This window comes from Rhinolophus ferrumequinum (assembly GCF_004115265.2).
Source record: "Rhinolophus ferrumequinum isolate MPI-CBG mRhiFer1 chromosome 15 unlocalized genomic scaffold, mRhiFer1_v1.p scaffold_54_arrow_ctg1_1, whole genome shotgun sequence".
In the NCBI taxonomy this organism is placed as follows: domain Eukaryota; kingdom Metazoa; phylum Chordata; class Mammalia; order Chiroptera; family Rhinolophidae; genus Rhinolophus; species Rhinolophus ferrumequinum.
Window position 1 is genome coordinate 11,552,877 of NW_022680357.1, and position 20,098 is coordinate 11,572,974.

Here is a 20,098-nt window from a genome sequence, read left to right on the forward strand (position 1 = left end):
TGACTTGGGTCTTCAAGGATGACTAGAAGTTGGTCAGGAAGATGGGCCTGTTAGCAGGGGAGTGGTGGTATGAGTCAACATGGTTTGTTCGAGGATGTTACCAGCCACTAGTCTCATGGGTGTATCTTTTGGCTTTCCCATTGGATAATAAAGTCCTTGAAAGAGGGAGTGTCATTTGCACTCCTGCCTACAACAGGTGACAGTTACTGACTGCCTGTTCCGTACCACGTCCTTTCTCAAGTGTTTTTCACATAGTAGCAAACCCGTGATGGAGGCATTCCCGTCTCTATGTTAGAGATGAGGGAATTAGGGCACAAGTAAGACAGGTAACATCCCCAGTCCTGATGAGTAATAAATGATGGAGCTGCTCAGTCTCTCACTTTCCCCCAGTCGTCATGTGCTCATCTTTAAACGGGAGTGGTGACGCCGACCAGAGAGAACTGTGTGAGGTTTGAATTAAATGAGGTAATGCCTCTAAGTCATCCAAAGCAGGGGGTCAAATACCTGAATAAAATAGCACCCCCTCCCCTGCTTTGTTTTTCTTCATAGCACTCACTACTGCTTGGCATAGAGTGGTTCATTTGCTGTGCCCTCCTTTGTGTGTTTTATACTTGGCTGTGATCCCAGCGCCTGATAGAGAGGACTGAATATTTGTGGAATGAATGACTGAATATTGGTTCCCATTTACCATCGCGTTCTCACTGGGGGTGCCCGGAAAACCCTTGGTGAAATCGACTGAAACTAAACATTCTATGTCAAGGCAACATACCACAAGGGACCATGAACTTGTCACAAGATGATCAGCATTGTTGTTTTCATTTTTTATTTGCTGTCACGTGTCAGGAGCTATCATATGTCTCCCACCCTGATTTTCCTGATGTCTCAATTCAGACGGTTTCCAGTTTGAGTAGAAAATTATCCGTCAGTCACAGACAGAGGTGGTTTGTGGCCACATCATTCCAGTTTCTGTTTTTGTCTTCACGTGCCTCCTCCCTGTGTGTCTGTCCCCTGTATGTGTCTTATAAGGACATTTGGCATTGGAGTTAGGGCCCAGCTGGATAATCCAGGATGATCTCATCTCCAGATCCATAACCTAAGTACATCTGCAAAGATTGTTTTTCCAAATAAGGTCACATTTACAGGTTCCATTTCTCCCTGACAGGACAGCTTCTTGGGTCTAATCTCTGGGGAACGGTTTAGCATTCTTTTTGTTCTTTTTTAGGTTCTCGACCTTAATTAATTGATTAATTAATTGTTTTCAGTTGCAGTTGACATTCGATGTTATTTTATGTTAGTTTCAGGTGTACAGCACAGTGGCTTGACATTTACATATTTAAACAGTGACCCCCCCCCATTAGTCTGGCACCCACCTGGCACTGCACGTAGTTGTTGCAACATTATTGACTATATTCTCTACTCTGTACTTTGCATCCCCGTGACTGTTTTGGAACTACCGATTTGTATTTAGTAATCCCCTCACCATTCTAATTGAGGGTGCGGGTGATTGACTTCCTAAGTCATCAATGCCCGTAAATGGGGGCCGCCCAGCTGTGACGGGGCCGCGTTTAGCTGGTTGTGGGAGGCACTGGTGTGTGTGTGGGGTGAGGGGGCAGAGCTGTCACCTCCTACATGAGAGTGTTTCTGGAAGGTACTGCTACTGCTAGTCTGCAGTGTTGAACATCACGGAGCAAGTTGTCCAGGAGGCAGATTCTGGAATATACCTTTTCAGTGTCTGAGGACAGAGAGTTCAACTCCAAGAATTCGTTCTCATTTTCTGCTATCAAAGCTATAATCTTTTCGTCTCACACAATGGAACTCCCAGGGCTGATCCGCTGCCTGAACTGTTCCGTGAAATTTATTTACCCACCCACCTGGCATTTCCCAGAGCTGACAGCGTAGTGGATCGCGTTGGGAACATGATTTGTACTGCTAGTCATCGTGTCCCTCACAAAAGAACATGTCCCCGCACTGTCCCCTGCCCCCAGCCTTCTGTGACCGTCTCTACCAGTGAGTCACACCCTGAGCCTGCCGTACTCATTCCTTCAGAAGACGAGCGTCTCGTCCATGCCCAGCTCTGTGTTTTCATTCTTTCACTTGATCCGTGATAAGCCTACCAGGGAAGTAATATTTCCCTGCTTTATAACTGAGAAAAGTGAGGCTCAGAGAAGTCAGGTGCCGTGGCTGGGACTGCAGAGTCTGCGTGCAAAGCCTCGACCTGTCTAACACCAGAGCTGTGCTCTTCCGGCCGGGGGCTGTAGCCCAGGATGGACTCTGGACTCTCGCTGCCTGTTCTGTACTCACGACCCTGTACCCTTGAGCAAGTTGAGTCCACTCTCTGCGTCTCAGTTTCCCCGTCTGTGAAATGAAGATGATGAGAGTATCGACCCCTGAGGAGGATGATGTATATAAAATGCATGACACGGCCTGTCGCCGAGCAAGAGGTCGGGAATGGAGCGCAGACACACTCACACTCTCGCCGTTCTGCAGGCTGGAAGTCCAACATCAAGGTGTCGGTCCTGGCAGGGCCACGGTCCTCTGGCTCCAGGGGAGGCTCCTTCCTGCCTCTTCCAGCTCCTGGTGTTCCTTGGCTTGTGGCCACATCGTTCCAATCTGTGTCTGTCTTCACGTGCCTCCTCCCTGTGTGTCTCTTCTAAGGACACTTGTCATTGGAGTAGGGCCCGCCCGGATAATCCAGGGTGATCTTGTCTCCAGATCCATAACTTAAGCACATCTACAAACACTGTTTTTCCACATAAGGTCAAAGTACAGGTTTCAAAGGTTATTTTTCCAAATAAGATCACATTTACAGGTTCCAGGGCTTAAGATTTAGACATACCATTTTGGGGGCCACCATTTAACCCACTGCAGCTGCTATTATTAAAAATAATCTTTTTGGAAGGCACAAGTAATACACAAATACATTCTCAATGCAAACATTCAGACAGTAAGGGAAACTTCCTTTAATATCACCCTCAATTCTATTCCCCTCCTTACAGATAACTGTCCTGATGAGTTGGGTGCTTATCCTTTCAGATGTTTCCATTCAGATGGAAAGATATATGTCATCATGGATTATTGCCCTATTGCCAGGCACCAGGATAGGTCTGGGCATTCTGAGCTGAGTTAAGGCACAGCCTGGCGCCCAGTCAGCTCGCACCCTTCTAGGGAAGTCGGAAGTGAGCCGACAGCCTCCATACACATAGTAGGTGCTGTAGTAGACACACGTACAAAGCGCTATGGAAGCTTTCAGCTCTCTTTGCAGGAGGGAAGTCAGCTTCTAAAGGCTTTACTCAGCAGGAGACACCTGAACCTTGTAGGGTTTGAAAGATGCGAACTCGAGAGGTATGTGTCTGGGGAATTGTGTAAGGCAGGAACCTGGAATGGACGTGGCCACTCCGTGGCAGGAAGTGAATCCCGATGGGTACTTCCTGAAGGAGGTTCCCGAAGACGGTCACACTCAAGGGACTGGAGCGGAGTTTGCCGACCCCCAGTGGGAATGTGGGGGGGTACGGGGTTTGGGACTGGAAATGCAGAAAGGAATGAGCCGCCGTCTCTGCCCTGGAAACTTTTCCCCAGTGACTTGCCCGCCCTTGCAAGCTCACGAGGGGTGTTCTGTTTGCAGGTAGACAGCACTGGGAGTGACAGACACGTCAGGTACCTTCTGTTGTCCTTGCAGTGTGAGGTCTCCCGCAGGTGAATCCATATAAACCAAATCCGCTGCTCTTTGCAGGAAGGAGCGCGTCAGACCTGCTGCTTGGTGGGCCCCGGCTGACTTCTAAGTGACAATTTTAGTTGTGTTTGCAGTGTTCTTAAGGAAATCCTACATTCACGCTCCAGTTATACCACAGTACTAGTGAGAGAGGGTTTGGCTTTTAGAGTTTGCACAGCTGCATTTCTTTGGCATCTTCTGCTTGCTCTGTGCCTCAGTTTCCCTGGTTGTTGAATAGGAGTTCAGGGTGAAGTGAGAGTGAATGAGGCAGTTTGTTCAATGTTTTCTAAAGGCAGAGAGGCTGGCGTGTTGTCCCGTGTGCACAGCTGACGTGCATGCACGTCTCTGCGTGTGGTGTGTGTGCAGCCGTCTCCTGGCTCTGCCCTCTTGCCTGCCTCCCGACCTCTGTTCTGCAGCCACAGTGACTCACTGAAACATGAACTTGCCCAGTGTCACGCTTGCTTAAATCCCCACAGTGGCTTCCCTTGTTTGGAGCAAAGACCAGAGACGTGCTGTTTTCCCTCATGCTTCAGCCTCAGCTCCAGCCGTCCTCCCTCCAAGCCGCTGTGCCTCATCCGCTTCCCAGACGCCTGTTCTCCTGGTGCTCCGAGGACTTTTCACACTGCAACTGTACAATTACTTGCGTCGTTCGGTTGTTGCAAGACTGTCTCCTGACGGACTGTATGCTTCGTGAGCCCCAGGGCTCCATGTCTCCCACTCACTGCCGCCTCCCTGGTACCCAGAGTGTCTGGCCCATGCGAGGAACTCGGTGTGAACTTGAATAGCTGGGGAGTGTGTGCCTTTGGGGAATGGGGCAGTTGGCCCTTCACTCACGGGCAGGGGCGACCTGCCCCCCCGCCCGTCTGTTCTGTCTGATACCCTTAAACTCTGGCCGTGAGGGATGAGAGTAACTGCCGCTTACCGAGCAGCTGTTCTCTGCCAGGCGCTGGGCAGGGGTGGTTCTTATGGGATCGTGTTGAAGCGGACAACCCTCCAGGGCTGATTCTGTTGCTGTGTTTACCAGGAGGTAGGGGAGGCCCAGAGAAGTGCGGGGACTTGCTCTAGGCCACACAGCCATGTCAGAGCTCAGTCCCAGCCTAAATCCCAGTCGAGTCCTTTTGTCTTTTTTTTTTTTAATTAAAGTATTTATTTAGAAAGAAATCACAACAGGTGATCATTTTTAAAGACCTGATAAATACTACCAATATCCCAGAATCCAGAAAAAAAATAATGATTTTATTAATTAATCATCTGACCCAATCCTACACTACCTTTTCTCCTACATTTTTAAGCTATGTCCTCTGATAGCCTCTTTCTAAGACAGTGATATTATAATGTCATTTTTTATGCAGACAATATAAAGATAATTCAGTTTTTTCTTCTACACGGTTGATCAAAACTTATTTTTTCCAACATTTTACTTGAAAATTTTAGAAGAGTTTAATGAAAGCTTTCCACAGTGGATGCCTGTTTACCCATCTAGATGCCACCGTTAACATTTGACTCTAGTCGCTTTTATCTTCCCTCCCTCCTTCTCTTTATACACCCATCAATTCATCTTTTTGTTTTTGATGCATTTCAAAGTAAATTGCAAAAGTTAGTTCATATTTCTTTCAAAATACTTCAGTGTGCATACTGGCGTTTAATCCTTTTTTGTTTACAGTTTTTTTCTTCTCCCGAGGTAACATTTATGTACAGTGAAGCGCACAAGTCTTAATTGTATGCTCACTGGGCTTTGACAAAGGCATATACCTGGGTGGCCTCTTTCTGTCGAGGCCCAGCCCACTGCCACCGTCCCCAAAGTACCCAGTACCCACACTCTCTCAGGAGCAATCACTGGCATGTTTTTGTCCCATCACGGACACAGTACTTTTTCTTTTAATTTGAAATTTCAAGGTTGTTACACTTATTTTTCGGAAGGGCAACAACTCGTGTAAGTGATACACATGTATGAGGTATAAAGAATTGCAGTGAAAAGTCTTCCTCTTGCCCCTGACCCTTCGCTTCTCGCTGCCCTTCCGTCAAAGGCATCGCTATTGGCAGCTGTTTGGGTGTCTTTCTAGAAATGGTTAATGCAGATCCAAGTGCAGAGGCACGTCTGCCTCCCAACTCCATAAGGAAGATAGTAGCGTACCTGACGTACCTGACGTACTGGTTTGTGTCTTGCTCTTGTCATTTGACATTATACCTGAGAGCTCATTCCCTATTAGCGGCATCTGTACTGTTCTTTTAGTAGCTATGCAGTCTGGCTCTGACTGTAGCGAGATTTTATGTAACCATTTCGTTACCTGTTGCAATACATGTTCTTGTATCCATTTCTTTGTACATATGTTGTCCATGTATCTTCAATTACTTAGAAAGAAACTAGATGTCCATCTTAGTAAACTGGATAATTTTCTCACCCCCTCATCCCCTTCCCTCCTCGAACCATCCATTCACCCATCCATCCGTTTGTACATCTGCATATCTGTTCATTCAGTGGGAACATTCATGGAGCAATTGGTATGTGCCTGATACTGTCTCGGGCTGAGAAATTGTCCTCAAGACTCTCATAGTCTTTTGAGAAAAACAGACACGTCCAAAACGAATACACAGAAGTGTGATTGTCTGCATTTGTGCAAGCTCCGGGCTCCTCGGAGGATAGAATGCAAAACCATTTAAAACTCTTATTTGCCAGTTCCTTATTCCCAGCAGGAATAAGGAATCCTTATTCCCAGAGTCTTAGACCTGAGCTGATTTTTAAACCACATGTGGCTCTGATACCTCTAACTGTGTATTTGTAAAACAAAAGAACAAAGTAACAGATAAACACAGAAGTGTGCAAGGGGTCCAGACTCTGGCCAGCTGCCTCCTGGAGCCCAGGAAAGGCCAGGCCTCGCGTTCTCACAAAGCAGCAGGCCCGGGTCTGTCTATCCCCTGGCTGGGCCAACCACGCTGGAAGACACAGCCGTGATAGCTGTGCCTTTTCACGTTTCATTCCTTATTTAAAAATGAGATGAGAAAGCAGGAGTTGGGAATAAAAAGCTGAGTTAGTGGGGTGGGCACTAGTAATTGTCCTTTTGGGCAGGCGAAGTGAGAGCTAATTGTTTAAGGGAAGGCTATTTGAAAAGAGGGATGAGTGAGAAAGTGATTCTGGAAAACATAAATTAGGGGTGTCATTTCATGATTGGGAGAGAGATTTGCTGCCCTGTGATGTCTGCCTGTTGCCTTTTCTTTTGAGCAGTGAACCTGAGAGCCCTGTGTTTAGAGGAGGGAGAAAATGCTTCTCTTCTCTCGGTTTCTCTTATCTCCAAACGAACTTGTGCTTATCATGCATGAGGATTGCTCATTTGCTACAAAGCAGTTTTACAGCGGGTTGACATTTCAGCTTAGCTTACATTAGCATTCCTTCATTTATTCAGCCACCGTGTGCCAGGTGCTGGGCCAGGCTGCCGTGTGGCACGGTGAACGCGTAGATGTGTCCTGAGCTCGCAGGTAAAGCAGAGCGGAGTCCTGTGAACGGTGAGGGTAGTAATGGAGGGTCTCTGTAGCTGTTGTGGTCAAGGAAGGCTTCTCACAGGAATTCGTACTTGAGCTGCGTCTTGGAGGATGAGAAGAGGCAGCCATGCAAAGAAGTTGGGGGAAGAGGGAAGGGGAACATTCGATAATCGAGCTTCACAGCATCTGAGGATTAAAGGTGTGAATACTTTGGCACATAGTAGGTGTTCAACACAGGTTGTTCCCACCCCCACCACCTATGTTGATTCTTTCTAACTGGTTGTCATGGGGCAGGTGAGGAAGAAACCGGTTTGCTGAAGCCACGTGACTTCTCTAACGATCAGGGGAAGGTAGGATTAGAATTCAGTACCTGAGTTTCCGTTTGTACCTGAGACCTTATAGCTCAGAGTCTGGAGGGTGATTCGTGCATCTAGTGATGGGACAGGACCGGGGCTTCCGGGGGAGGAAGCCAGGCACCTGGGCCTCGGCCAGGGCTATGCCTAGCAGCCAAAATCACTGTGTGGAGACAAAGAAAACAGGTGTTAAGAGGGGTTTTGGGTTTAGACCCAGTTGTGTACCTGTGCACATCTGTTTCTGAGCGCCGAGTCCTTCCAGACTTTCTTCACCCCATCCCAGCCTCTGCACCACTGAGGTTCTCCTCACTGTGGCTCTGGTTCCTTCATCTCCTGGGCTTCCCCGTGTGCAGTTGCGAAACGCCGAGAATAGGGAGGGGGGAGGCGGTGTCCGTGGTGGAAAGTGCAGACTGGAGCCAGACCACCTGTCTCTGAACCCCACCTTTGTCACTTACTCGCTGAACAACTGCGGGCACATCACCTCTTGGCTGTCTACTGCTGTATGTCAAAGCACCCCAAAATTTAATGGCTTAACAAACACATCCATTGTCTTCACCTTCGTGATTCTTTGGGTTCACTGGGCTCAGCTGGGTGGTTCTGCTCCATCAGACGGTGTCAGCTGGGGCTGCACGTCTAAGACTGAGATGTCGTGCTCATTCACGTGGCAGCTGGCGCTGGCTGCCCCCTGGGACCTCACACTGGGGGGCGTGTGCTTCTCCACCTGGAGAAAGTTGAGCACCTGGGGTCACGAGGCTGGGGGACAGGAACCAGGGGCTCAGGAACCAGGGGCTGGGAGATTCAGATCGGCATTCAGGCCGTGGCACCTCCACGTCCTTTGATCGTTCACACTGAGCCGTCTGCTCCTCGCCTGTGAAGTGGGGGGACACCTCCTCCCACAGGTTGTGAGGAGGAGGATATGGGAAGAGTTACGTGAAAGTGCTTTGGAAAGCAGGAAGCCTTGGTGGTGGTGGAGTTGCTGTGCTCGCGTACCCCTGCGGACGGAAGTGAGGGCAGCTGCAAGGAAGGGACGGTGCCCTGTCCTTTGCCACCTCTGCCTGGGTCCCGATTCTGCCAGTGGCCGGAGGCATCGTGTTTTTTCCCCACAGCTTTGGCAAGTTGGCGGATTCTGTGTTCCTGCCTTTCTTTCCTTCCTTCCCCCCGTCCCTTTTTAAATAAGCATTTATCCAGCATGTGTATCATTCTTTGTGGCAGAACCTCTAGTATCTGAACCCCCTTCCTAGGTATGAGGAATTCCCAGAGTGTCAGGGTCAGCCAGTCCACGTTCCACACTGGCATGGGGGCGGTAGCAGCCGTCTGCTGGCGTGTCCCTGCTCCCCGGCCTCCAAGCAACCCAGGAAATCGTGAGTCAGGAGAATCTGTGCACGCCCCTTTGCTCATGCAGCTCAGATGCTGATTCTGAGGGGTCTCTGGGTCTCGTCGGCCCCTTTAGTCTTCATGTGTGCAGCCCAGGAGGCTCCAGCAATCCTGGCTGCTCTGCTTCTCCAGTAACAGGCTCTGCCTTTCCTGGCACCTGCGTTCTGCCACATGACTCCCCAGACCCCGGGCCAGCCAGTGACCTGCCTTCTCTGCAGGGTCGGGGAAGCGAATGAAGCCGACTGTTCCGCTGATGACTACCTTATGCCCCACGGGAGGGTGAATCAGACACAAAGCTGCCGCCCAGGGCTGTGTCATCCACATTCCCTGGGGCTTCCGGAGGTCACCAGGGTTGCTTGCGGCCAGTAGCAAAAGAAAGTTGATTTTTCTTACGAAATACCTCTGCTCCACACTTCTTTTACTGCCACAATATGAAATAAAACCAGCTTTCTGAATGATTACTGTAAACCCCAGGTGATATCTAGCACCAATCTGCATAGTCAGCATGAAAAGACAAAATTTGCAGATGTTTATTAAGTTTGACCCTTAGTTATCATCATGCAGTTGCTATGGAGCCCAGCCTGATTTTGAAGATGTATTCCACAGAGGTCAGAATGTTCACAGGTCCTTTTCCCAGGCAGCCTCCCCGGAACTCACAGAGACACTGAAATGTCTCCTGGCTTGCTGATCCCAGTAATAACATCTAATTAGAAGAAAAGCTCTGGAGTCAGAAGGATTTAGCTACTCCCAGCTGCTTACATCCACTGTCCAAAGGGTTCCCGAAATGTCAGCATCTTGAGGAAAAACTGTTAAGAAAATGCCTTCTTCTAAGAAGCCATCATTTTGGAAGAAGCTCTTTCTTTGTTTTCACCATTGTAAAGTGACATCTGTCCTGCAAAACCCCACCTTGTCTTCTGCTTTGGTCCTTCGGGTCACCCTTCCCTTCTGGGTTGTGGGGGAGACACAGTCAGAAGCTTCCTTCTTGTGAATGAGTGTCCCTGGGTACGAGCTCTGTTCACTTCCAGTCTGAAATGAGGCCGCGTCGCAAGGTAGAGCAGTGATGGGTGTGATGGTGCAGCTGGTGTCCCCATGGTGTGTCCCCCCTCGGGTCTGCTTACCCGATGTCAGGAGAGACACTCAGGGGCCGCGGGGGAAGCTCAGCGGAGAGCAGAGGCTGAGAGCCGCCCACAGCCCCGCCAGAGAAGGCACTGGAGCCTTTTCCACAGGGATCCACGCAGAAGCCCCAAGAGGAGAGTGGTGTCTGGAAGGTGGGGTGCCTTCAGAAACTTCCTTCGCCCGTTTCCAAGCCTGATGCATAAAGGACTCTGAAGGCAGATCTTTCTGCGTTCTGGAGAAATGCATTGGGGGCAGTGGTTGGAAAAATATATGATTTACTTTACATAGTGATATGCTCTTAAATTAATACATAGTGTGTATCTGTGCTGACTCGATTCCTGAGTTTTCACTGTAGAAACACAGGAAGTTCAAACATAATCCAAATGCACCTGGCTTCTCTCAGGTAGCTCCCACTGTCGTCTTTTGGGTCGATTTCATTCTCACCTCATTGATATGTGGGCTTGTACGTTACATTTAGGGCTCACACTGGACATTTGCTGTCCATTGTGGCTTTTTTTTAAACAGACTGGGAGCTTTCTTCTGTGCCGTTAGAAATTTATCAGAAGTGCTCTTTTGATGGGATTATACATTTCTATTTAAATTTTGGGGGGCAGTAGTACATTATTTCAAAAACTCATGTGATGTAAGAGGGGGTTCAATATATAGCGTCGCTGCGAGCGTACCAGGCCGCCTGCCCCCCTGCCCCACACACAGGCTGCCCTTTTACTGGTGCCTTGACTTTCACTATGATAGCTTCTTGATGCGAAAACAAACCAGTACAACTTGGTATTCTTAATTCTCCATTTTTGCACCCAAGATAGTGTATAAGGCCCATGCTTTGTTTTCTCTTGATGATCTTTCTCAAAGATCATTTCAAAACAGCACATGGAATGCTATCTTGTTCTTCAAAACATGTTAAAAATTTTTAAAGCAGTTCATTCAAAAGATACTTTTTTTTTATCCTACAGAAAGATAGCAAATGATAAATAAGCCTTCTTTTCTCCCTAATCCCATTCTTAATCTGTTATCGATGATAGCCACTGTTACTATTTTCTTATATACTTTTCCAGAATTATTTTATGCTTGCACCCTCATGAGTGTGTGTGTGTGTGTGTGTGTGTGTCCCCATTTTTAACTCGGCCACCACGTATCGACGTTCCATAATTTCTCGCATCATTCCTCTATAGTTGGACCTTTAGGTTGTTTGCATTTCTTTCTTTCTTTTTTTTTTTTTCACTTGTCTAAGCAATGGGAAGATAAATGGTCTTTGATATAAATGTTGGTGTCTTTGGTTTTTTTCTTCTAGATAAATTCTTGCAAAATGAGATTTTTGGGGCAAAGGATGCGGCTGTTTGTAGGGCTCTTGGTACAGGCAGTGTCACAGCTTCCCGTCCCCCCCACATGAAAAGGGGTCACCTTACAGCAAGGCCGCCCCGACCCCCAGCCCGAGAGTTCCCGATCTTTGGAAACGAAGTTTTTTTCAAGCGACCAGGCAGGTTTCTCCTTGTTGGGTCGGAAGGAATCTCAATCGCAGCTTCTTAGCAGTCTGCTGCCTGGAGCCCCATTTAATTGGGTCATTCTTCCTCTGGGCTGCCAGATATGAGGTGAGGGACCCCCCTGGGTTGTCAGGACAGAGTGACATGTGGTGCCCAGGATAAGAGAACATGCTGCTCTTACTTCTCTAATTGTCACTTTGTGAGAGTACACCAGTCAGTTAAGGAACTTTCTACCTGCCAGGCCTTGTTTTGCATACTGTACAGGTGTGCACTCCTTTTGCCCGCAGGCTAACCCTGTGAACATTACTACCGCTATGCCCATTTTACAGATTAGGTCAGTGTGGCACAGAGAAGTCACGTGATTTGCCCATGGCCGTACAGTCAGGGACAGGTGGAGCTGGGATTTGATCCTGAGCCATGGGGCCCCAGAGCACAGCTCCATAATCACTGGATTCTCCTGCCCCCAAAGGGGCCCCACGGCTTCTTTAAGGGCTACCTTCTAGTGTCTTCTAACCCTCTGCAAGGGCAGAACTTGTGCAAGTCTCACCTTCTCCCTTCACTTTTTAGCTGGCTTGTCCTCTTTTTGGGAGGATTTGTAACAGAAAAGCCTTTTCTCCTTGGAGAGACCTGGATTCGTATCCACTTCCCCCGTGTGTGACCATGGGCAGCTTCTACAGCCTCCCTGAGCCTCAGTTTCCTCATCTGTAAAGTAGGTGGGGGGTAATACCCACCCCTGGGGTTTTACCCAGACTGATGAAGATTGTGATAACACAGAACCTCTGACAGGTGCAAAATGTGAAATAATGCTCTTTCCTTCATCACCCAGCACCTTTCTCTGCTTCACTGGTTCCTTTTAATTTTGATCCACATTCTTTTTTTTTTTCCTATGTTGTTGGTTTTTTAAATTTAAATATTTTTTCAGTTACAATTGACATTTCATATTATTTTATATTAATTTCAGGTGTACAGCATGGTGGTTACACATTTATTTAGTTTACGAAGTGATCCCCCCGATTAGTCTGGTACCCACCCGGCACTAGACATAGTTGATGCAACAGTATTGACTACATTCCCTCCGCTGTACTTTACGTCCCTGTGACTATTTTGCAGCTCCCGATTTGTAGTTTTGATTCACAGTCTTTTTTTTCTTTCTTTCTTTTTTTTAAATTTATTGGGGTGACAATTGTTAGTAAAATTACATAGATTTCAGGTGTACAATTCTGTATTACATCATCTATAAATCCCATTGTGTGTTCACCACCCGGAGTCAGTTCTCCTTCCATCACCATATATTGGATCCCCCTTACCCTCATCTCCCACCCCACAACCCCCCTTACCCTCTGGTAACCACTAAACTATTGTCTGATTCACAGTCTTAATTCTAGCCAGTTCAGATTCGATCAGCTCACAAAAAGAAACTTACTCCCTGGGTGTGATAACATCATTGCCACTTACTAAGTGTCAACCACTGCTGGCCATTTTGCTGTCTCTCCTACATAATAACTGCCATCGCATCAGGCAGTTTAGTTTCTTTCACCCAATCATGTTCTCATGGGCCATATTCTGCCGTAAATAGGTCAGACATCATGAGGGGGAAGGATGGAGCCATTGGGGGGCAGGCGATGGCCTTCTGTGTTTACATGCTGAGTGTGTCTGTGTGTTTCATGTCCATCATGGTGACACCGGATATTTTTTCTACTGCACCTTTGATACCTTGCATCTCAGGTCTAAACTAGGCTTTAACACCTCCCAGATGACATGCTTTTACGTGCCTGCAATGATCTCAATAGGGCTAACAGTCCTTTCCATAAAGATAATTGCGATCTCTCATGGTGGCACATTTTTATTCCTGTTGCTAACCATCCTGCCAGAAAATCTCTTCGTATTTTCCAGTAACTGCTTTCTCACCTCATTCTGAACAGGAACTGTTCAGGGCTCATTGAGAGTGGGATTCTTTCACGATTCTGCAAACCATGGTAACCATGATGCCTTTTCTCTCTCCTCTTTCCCGTCTCCTGATGGCAGGTGCCTGGAGATTTGAGTCAAACATCCGAAGACCAGAGTTTGTCGGATTTTGAAATGTAAGTGAACAGCATCTGCTCATGAGGAGCCCCTTAAGAAACAGGACTCTGTTGTTTGGCTTGGGTCCCAGAAGGACCGCAGCGGGAAACCGAAATCAGTGTTTCAGTCCGCACAGGCTGGTTTGGTTTTTGCAGAGGTCAGGTGTTGTTTGCCTGCAGCCTGAGTCCGGCCTGCCCATGGGTTTTATGTTTCCCCTTGGGTGCTGAAAAACAATTTATTTTTTTGGCTGATATTTAAGAGTTGGAAGATAACACATAAACATTTAAATTTCTCTATTTTCTTTAAAAGAAGACTCAAATCCCTGCGAGGCCACAAGCAGAGCCGAGCAGCGGCTGCCGCCGCCACACAGGGCGACTGCTGTGCGGCTGCCGCAGGCATCACTCCTCCCTGCTGCCCCACACTGGCCCCTGGCACTGCTTTCTCTGTCTGCGGGTCACCTGTCGGAATCTGAGTTTACAACCCCCGGGTTGTCAGAAGCAATAGTAATTCAGCACATTGGTCTGATTTTTCATTGGCTTGAATTCTGTCTGGTGCCTCTGCTGATGGCCCCTAAGGAGTTGAGTTGGTCTTCAGACTGGTATTTCTAATCAGGTTGCTGTGGGTTTTGGTCAGATAATCCCACTGGGCTGGTAAAGAGAGTGGAGTGAGTCTTGGGGGAAGGCCAGGCAGAACCCCTGTTCTTTCTCATTCAGCTGTGCTAAGCGGAAGAAGGTCCGGCCTCCCCGAGAGAAGGTGTCATCTGGGAAAAGCCTGCTTCTGGAGAGAAAGGGCAGGGTATCTGAAAGGGCAGTTTGTCAGAGCCAGTCTGGCCCGTGTTGAAGTCTCAGCTACAGGACTCACCTAGGTGTGACCTTCAGCAACCCATAGACTTGAGTGTCTTCTCATAACATGAAGGTCAGGATACCAGCCTTGCAGGGTCGTGGTCGCAATTCGAGTGAGATTACGAAAAACACAAAGGGCATCAAGAGGCCCCTCAGTGCTTGACTGGCTGCAGTGGCCCTGGAGGTGGCAGTTAGGTTGGTCGGGCGAGGAGGTCGACCTGGTTAAGATGTGAAGGATGAAAATCAGAGGTGAGTTTGCCTCCCAGGGGTCAGGAGAGTACAGCATGAAGAAGGTAATGGAATGGCAGCCTGGTAGAGAGCCAGGGTGGGGACAAGCTGGGAAGAGAGGTGAAAACTGGACAGCGGAATCCCAGAGATGAGTCAGTTATGACCGGAAGAGACTTGTTATTAAAGTAAGAATTCATCAGGCACCTCCTGCAGGATGGTGTCATGCCAGGTCCTTGATGGAGGGATGAATAAACCACAGTCCCTGCCCTCAGCCTCCTTTTGCCTGGTCCAGTCACATCCATCATCTCTCCCCCTGGAGATTTGCAGCCTCCTCCCACCAGCTTTCTCGTCTTCACTAAAACCAGAGGGAGGCGCTGTTTCCCTCTCTTAAGATGGAGACCCAAATCCTCTGTGCAGCTTACAAAGAAGGCCCTTGCTAACCTCTGGCTTCGTCCCCAGCCCTCCCCTACCCCCTCCCTGCACACCAGCCACCCTGGCCGACTCGACTCCTCTAATTCACTTGGTCTTCCCTACTCAGGATCATTATTTTATTTCTGGAACCCACACTGGCACAGCATTTTCTCTGTGGTAGGCATTGTTCTAACCCACTCAGTCCCTGCAACAATCCTCTGACATGGATATCGTCTACAGATGACAGATTCAAGCCAGGATTCAGACCCGGGCAGTCTCGATCTAGACTCTGTGCCCTTAAATGTTAATCCCCCTGCCAGAAGCACCTTTCCCAGCCTCAGCCTCCCCCCCAACATGGCCAATGCTGAGCATTCCTCAAAGCCCTGCCCGAACATTGCTTCCTCAAAGAAGCAGGCCCTCCAGCGTTCACTCTCCTTACAGTCAGTATTCTTTAGTGGCACCTACAACAATGGGAATTAAATTTCTGTGTAACAATTATAAGCATATATGCACCTAACAATAGCGCCCCAAAACATGTGGTGTAAAAATTGACAGAAACCAAGGGAAAAAGTAGTTCTACAACAATAGTTGGAGACTTCAATACTCCATTTTTAGTGATGGAAAGGCCATCTAGAGAGATGCTTAATAAGGAAACAGAAGACTCAGGTGACACTATAAACCATTTAGATCTAATGAATACTTACAGAACACTCCACCAAACAGCAGCGGAATACACATTCTTCTCAAGCACACACGGAACGTTCTCCAGGATAGACCATAAGTTGGGCCACAAAACAAATCTCGGTAAATCTAGAAAGATGGGAATCATGCATAGTATCTTTTTCGATCATAGTGGAATAATTATTATGGGGATTTGTCTCTTTCCTGCGTTAAACTGCACACTCCATGAGAGCAGGGACTATACCTGCTTTCTTCATTGCTCTATCTCCAGTACCTAGAATAGTATCTGGCACATACTTGTTTAATTCACGAGTGAACAAACAAAAGAATGAGCAAATGAAGTAATATCTAGAAGGGAGATGGCCATGTTAACAGTCCATTGTAATACAATGTAGTAAATGCTCTGAGAGGGAGAAACGCCTAACCCAGCCCAGGGTGACCTCAGTGTAGCTGGGAGAGGTTGTCCAGCCCTCATTAATCCAGGAAGGTTTAATAAAAACCAGGGTGTTAGCTACACTTCTCCACCCCACCCCCCAAGCCACGAAAGGGGAATACTCTAGGCACTAGAACAATTTTGGGGACCTTTATAGGAAGAATATCATTAGCTATGCAAACCAATTTGGTGACTCAGAATTGCAATTTGTATTGGGGCCCTGGGGAAGTGATCAATTGGGCTTATTTTGCCCCACGAAGGAGGTCAGCACCTCAGCTCAGAGCTTAGAAGAAATGCTGTTTCAGGAGAAGACTTGGTGAAAACAAAATGCTCTTTACTCAAGAGGTTGTGAGACTATTGAGTCATGGAGTCTTCCATAATCAACGTCTCAAATTGAGTTTCAAGCACTAGAGGCGGGGGAACTTCTATGAGCTGCTGCTCTTTAGAGAGCGGGGAGGCGTGGGGGAAAGTACTCTGCCCTGGAATAGCTCTAAGTGGAGGCAGCCTCCCAGCCCTTCCAGGATCGCACGGTACTCGTGGGATTGATCCCAGAGTTTCAGCGACAGTCCACGTATCAGGTCCTTGTGACCTGGACCAGCCTGGCAGGAGTGTGGTGGTGGAGTGTTCACCCGTGACTCATGAGTTAAGTTCAAGGTCATCACAGAAGGCACCTAACCAAAAATAACCCTTGCAGATTCCTTAGCCTCTGAGGAGTCACTGAGATAGTACAGATAAAAGCGTGGAGCCCTAAGTCGTTAGATACTTGGTAAATGATTCTGTATTGGAATTTACATTTTGTGTTATTAGAGCCATACACACTGCTTTTGGAGAAGTTGAAAGAGGGGTATTTGCACCTGGCTTCCTGGTACCTCCATCCCTGCACCCCAACAGCTAGCTGTTGGGGTAGCTGTTGGTCTCCTGAGCTCTTTCATGGCATCTGATCTTACAGTGGGGGTCAGGGTCTAAAGTGGGTGCAGAGAGGAGGCAGCATGACTTCGCTGGGTGGTCCAGAGACCCTGTGCACATGACTGCATGCAACCCTCCATAGTCTCACCAGGGCCTTCTGGTTATTGTCCCCTTCTTCAGATGAGGAAACTGAGGTGCAGATAAATTATGAGCCGTGGTCGATCAGAACAGAAGGGCAGCTCTTTCTCGTTTCAGTATGCAAACTGCATATATCAATTAAATACACACACACACACACACACACACACACACACACACACACACTTCCAGTTCTACTGTTTATACTAAGTCCTTTAGAAATAATCTTGGGGGACTAAGTAGCGAGACTGAAACTGGTCCTTTAGCTTACTATGAAGTGTAATAAATTGTCCTAAATTGTTTTTGCTTAACGCCTCTTGGAGAAGATAGTTTCTTCTATTTTTTTTTTTTTCTAAATTGGAATGACCAATTTTGATCTTTCCTTTGGACAGATCAAACCGGGCGCTGATCAATGTCTGGATCCCGTCGGTGTTTCTCCGGGGCAAAGCAGCGAACGCGTTCCATGTGTACCAGGTAAGTGCTGTTTTCAGTCATACGTCGCCACTTGCGTGGGGCCGGCCGTCATCTGTTAACACTGTGGCGCTTTTGCTCCGGGGTGGTAGAGTGCTGGTGCTGTACTCAGGGGGCTGTGGCCTCTAAGCGCCAGCGTCCCAGCTGCCCAGTCTCCCCGAAGAAGTGGCCCTTCGTCAGTCGGACGGGAGGGAGCGCGGTGGAGCTTCCTGCACAGGTCAGGCCTCTTAGTGTAGCCCTGACCCCTCAGCTCGCACTGCTTGAGCAGAAATGAGGTTGGTTGGCTGGTGTTGCAACTGAAAAGCCTAGACATATGCCTGGCCTCAGGCAGGAGTGGACCCGAGTTCAGGAATCTGCCACCATCTCCTGTTTCCTCTGCTGAGGCACCCTTTTCAGGCCGGTGCTCTCTGGGTTGGCCAGATGACTCCCAGCGGTGCCAGACCCTGCGCCTATCATGGTGCTTTCAGCCAAGTCCTATGCGTCTCCCCTGGATCTGTCTTGCATCATGAGCCCCTCCCTAATCCTCAGGTAGGGTGATGGACTTCTGTGATTGGCCAGGTTCAGATCATGTGACTCCCACTGGCACTAGGATTGGAGATGACCTTGCCTGAACACGTGTCCCAGGGCAGGGAGAGGTGGCTCCCAAATGAAAATCAGGTTACTTTTCCAAAGAAGGGGTGATGGGTAGTTGGCAAGGAAAATCTGCAGACGTCTCTACCACCTGCTGGCCACCCCCTGGCTGGGGATTGAGTGTCTGCGACCATGGGACCTTGGCTTTGGAGGTGATTTTGCCCCATCACCTGGGACCCCAGTTTTCCATCTTTTCTCTGATTTTCTGATGCCTCTTCCAGCCCTGCCTACTTATCTTCCTTTTGTCTTTCTTCTTTCTCTTTCTCACCTTGGGTCCTGATTTCCAGCCTTTGGTGTTCGCTTTTCCTGGGACTGTTTTGTTTCCAACTCTTGACTCTTAGCTGTTTCCAGTTTTACTGTCTTCTTGTATCACAACAATATTCATTAGGTTTTCTTCTTCTTCTCCATGAGCTCTGTGAAGAGCCTTGGGTTTTATTGCCATTTTTCTTAGTGGGGAATTGACTCATTGAAGAAGAAAAAATGACACTGAACTTGAAAATAGAAGCCCTGGTTTCAATTTTGTGGCCTTAGATAACTCTTAGTTTCCTTATCTGCAAAATGGAAATAATAATAATACTTACCTGCAAAGCTGTTGGTCAGCATTAGTTATACGGCGCCCAGTAGACACTTAGTATTCATGTTTCATCTTCCAAAACGACTGGCGTGTTTGGTCTTTGGTGGCGGGACTGGCGGGGGCATGGGTTATACAGGAACGTTTATTCATTGCTTATGCCCATTGCCGAAAGTCTTACAAACAGATGAGTTTGGCCAGGAAGCCTGCACCAGGAAGTTGTTCCAGTTCGCCTGTTCAGCTGGGTAACAGTAGCGCTTTAATAAAGGGTTAGAGAAGCCAGCTGTCCATGTGCTCTCAGCTCTGGCTTAAGAAGAGAATTAGATATGACAGATTTCCGAATATTCTCCTCTCTTTCTTTCTCTTTTTATCCCAAACCAAAAACAAACTAACAAAAAAAAACAAAAAACACCCTCTTATTTGAGTGTCTTTCAAGTTCTGCTTTGCGGTCATCAGAAAGCTGGGAGATATTGCCTGGAGGATGAAATAGTGAAGCAGACAGCTTTATTTTAGAGCAAAATTAAAATGTGCTATCACTTGAGAGGTTTCCTTGACCTTTCATTTTTGACTCTTCCCCCCCATCTCACCCCAGGAAGCGACTGGGCAGGTTTTAGCTTCTGAAAGTCAGTTATGCAATGAGACAGAGCAAATATGCCGTTGCCTGGGCGACGGTTTCCACGGTGGTCACAGTGGCATCGAAGCCACTCTCCCCCCATACACTGTTTGCAGAGCTTTCCTGGGGCTGGTCCAGCTGTGCACAGAGGCCGTGGCTGAGATTTCATGGAGCCACAGGCCTGGCGGTTCCCACGCCCCCCAGAGCACCTCCAGCCCTCACCTTGGGCCTTCTGAAATCTTCCTTGCTGTTGCAGTGTGTAAAGGAAACATTGTTTTTCTCCTTTTAGCTAACAGTGTTTCTGGTTGGTACCTCAAGAATAAAATCTGAGCACATGTTTGGAAGCATTTTAGAAAGCCTTTGTAACAATGCTGTTTTCTTTACTTTTTTATGTAAACCATAAATGATATTGAGTAGAAGGTGACTCATTTAAAATACTGGTAGCATTGGACATTATTTTTCTTAGTTAATAACAAGGCATTCTATATAATTCCACAAAAGATAATTTCTAGAGAAACTCATAGAAAAGAATGATAAAAGTAAGAAATGAAATATTAGAGTCAGAGAAAATGTACACTGAAATGTTCC

At 47.7% G+C, this 20,098-nt stretch overlaps 1 protein-coding gene across 1 annotated transcript in view; it reads left to right on the top strand.

Moving 5' to 3' along the window:
• Window positions 1–20,098, top strand: part of SNX29 (sorting nexin 29) — a 457,786-nt gene that overhangs the window by 300,966 nt on the left and 136,722 nt on the right. Inside the window, exons 17-18 of the mRNA XM_033101149.1 lie at window positions 13,551–13,606; window positions 17,618–17,699. Coding sequence (XP_032957040.1) covers window positions 13,551–13,606; window positions 17,618–17,699 — 138 coding nt within the window. The remainder of the gene's footprint in view (window positions 1–13,550; window positions 13,607–17,617; window positions 17,700–20,098) is intronic.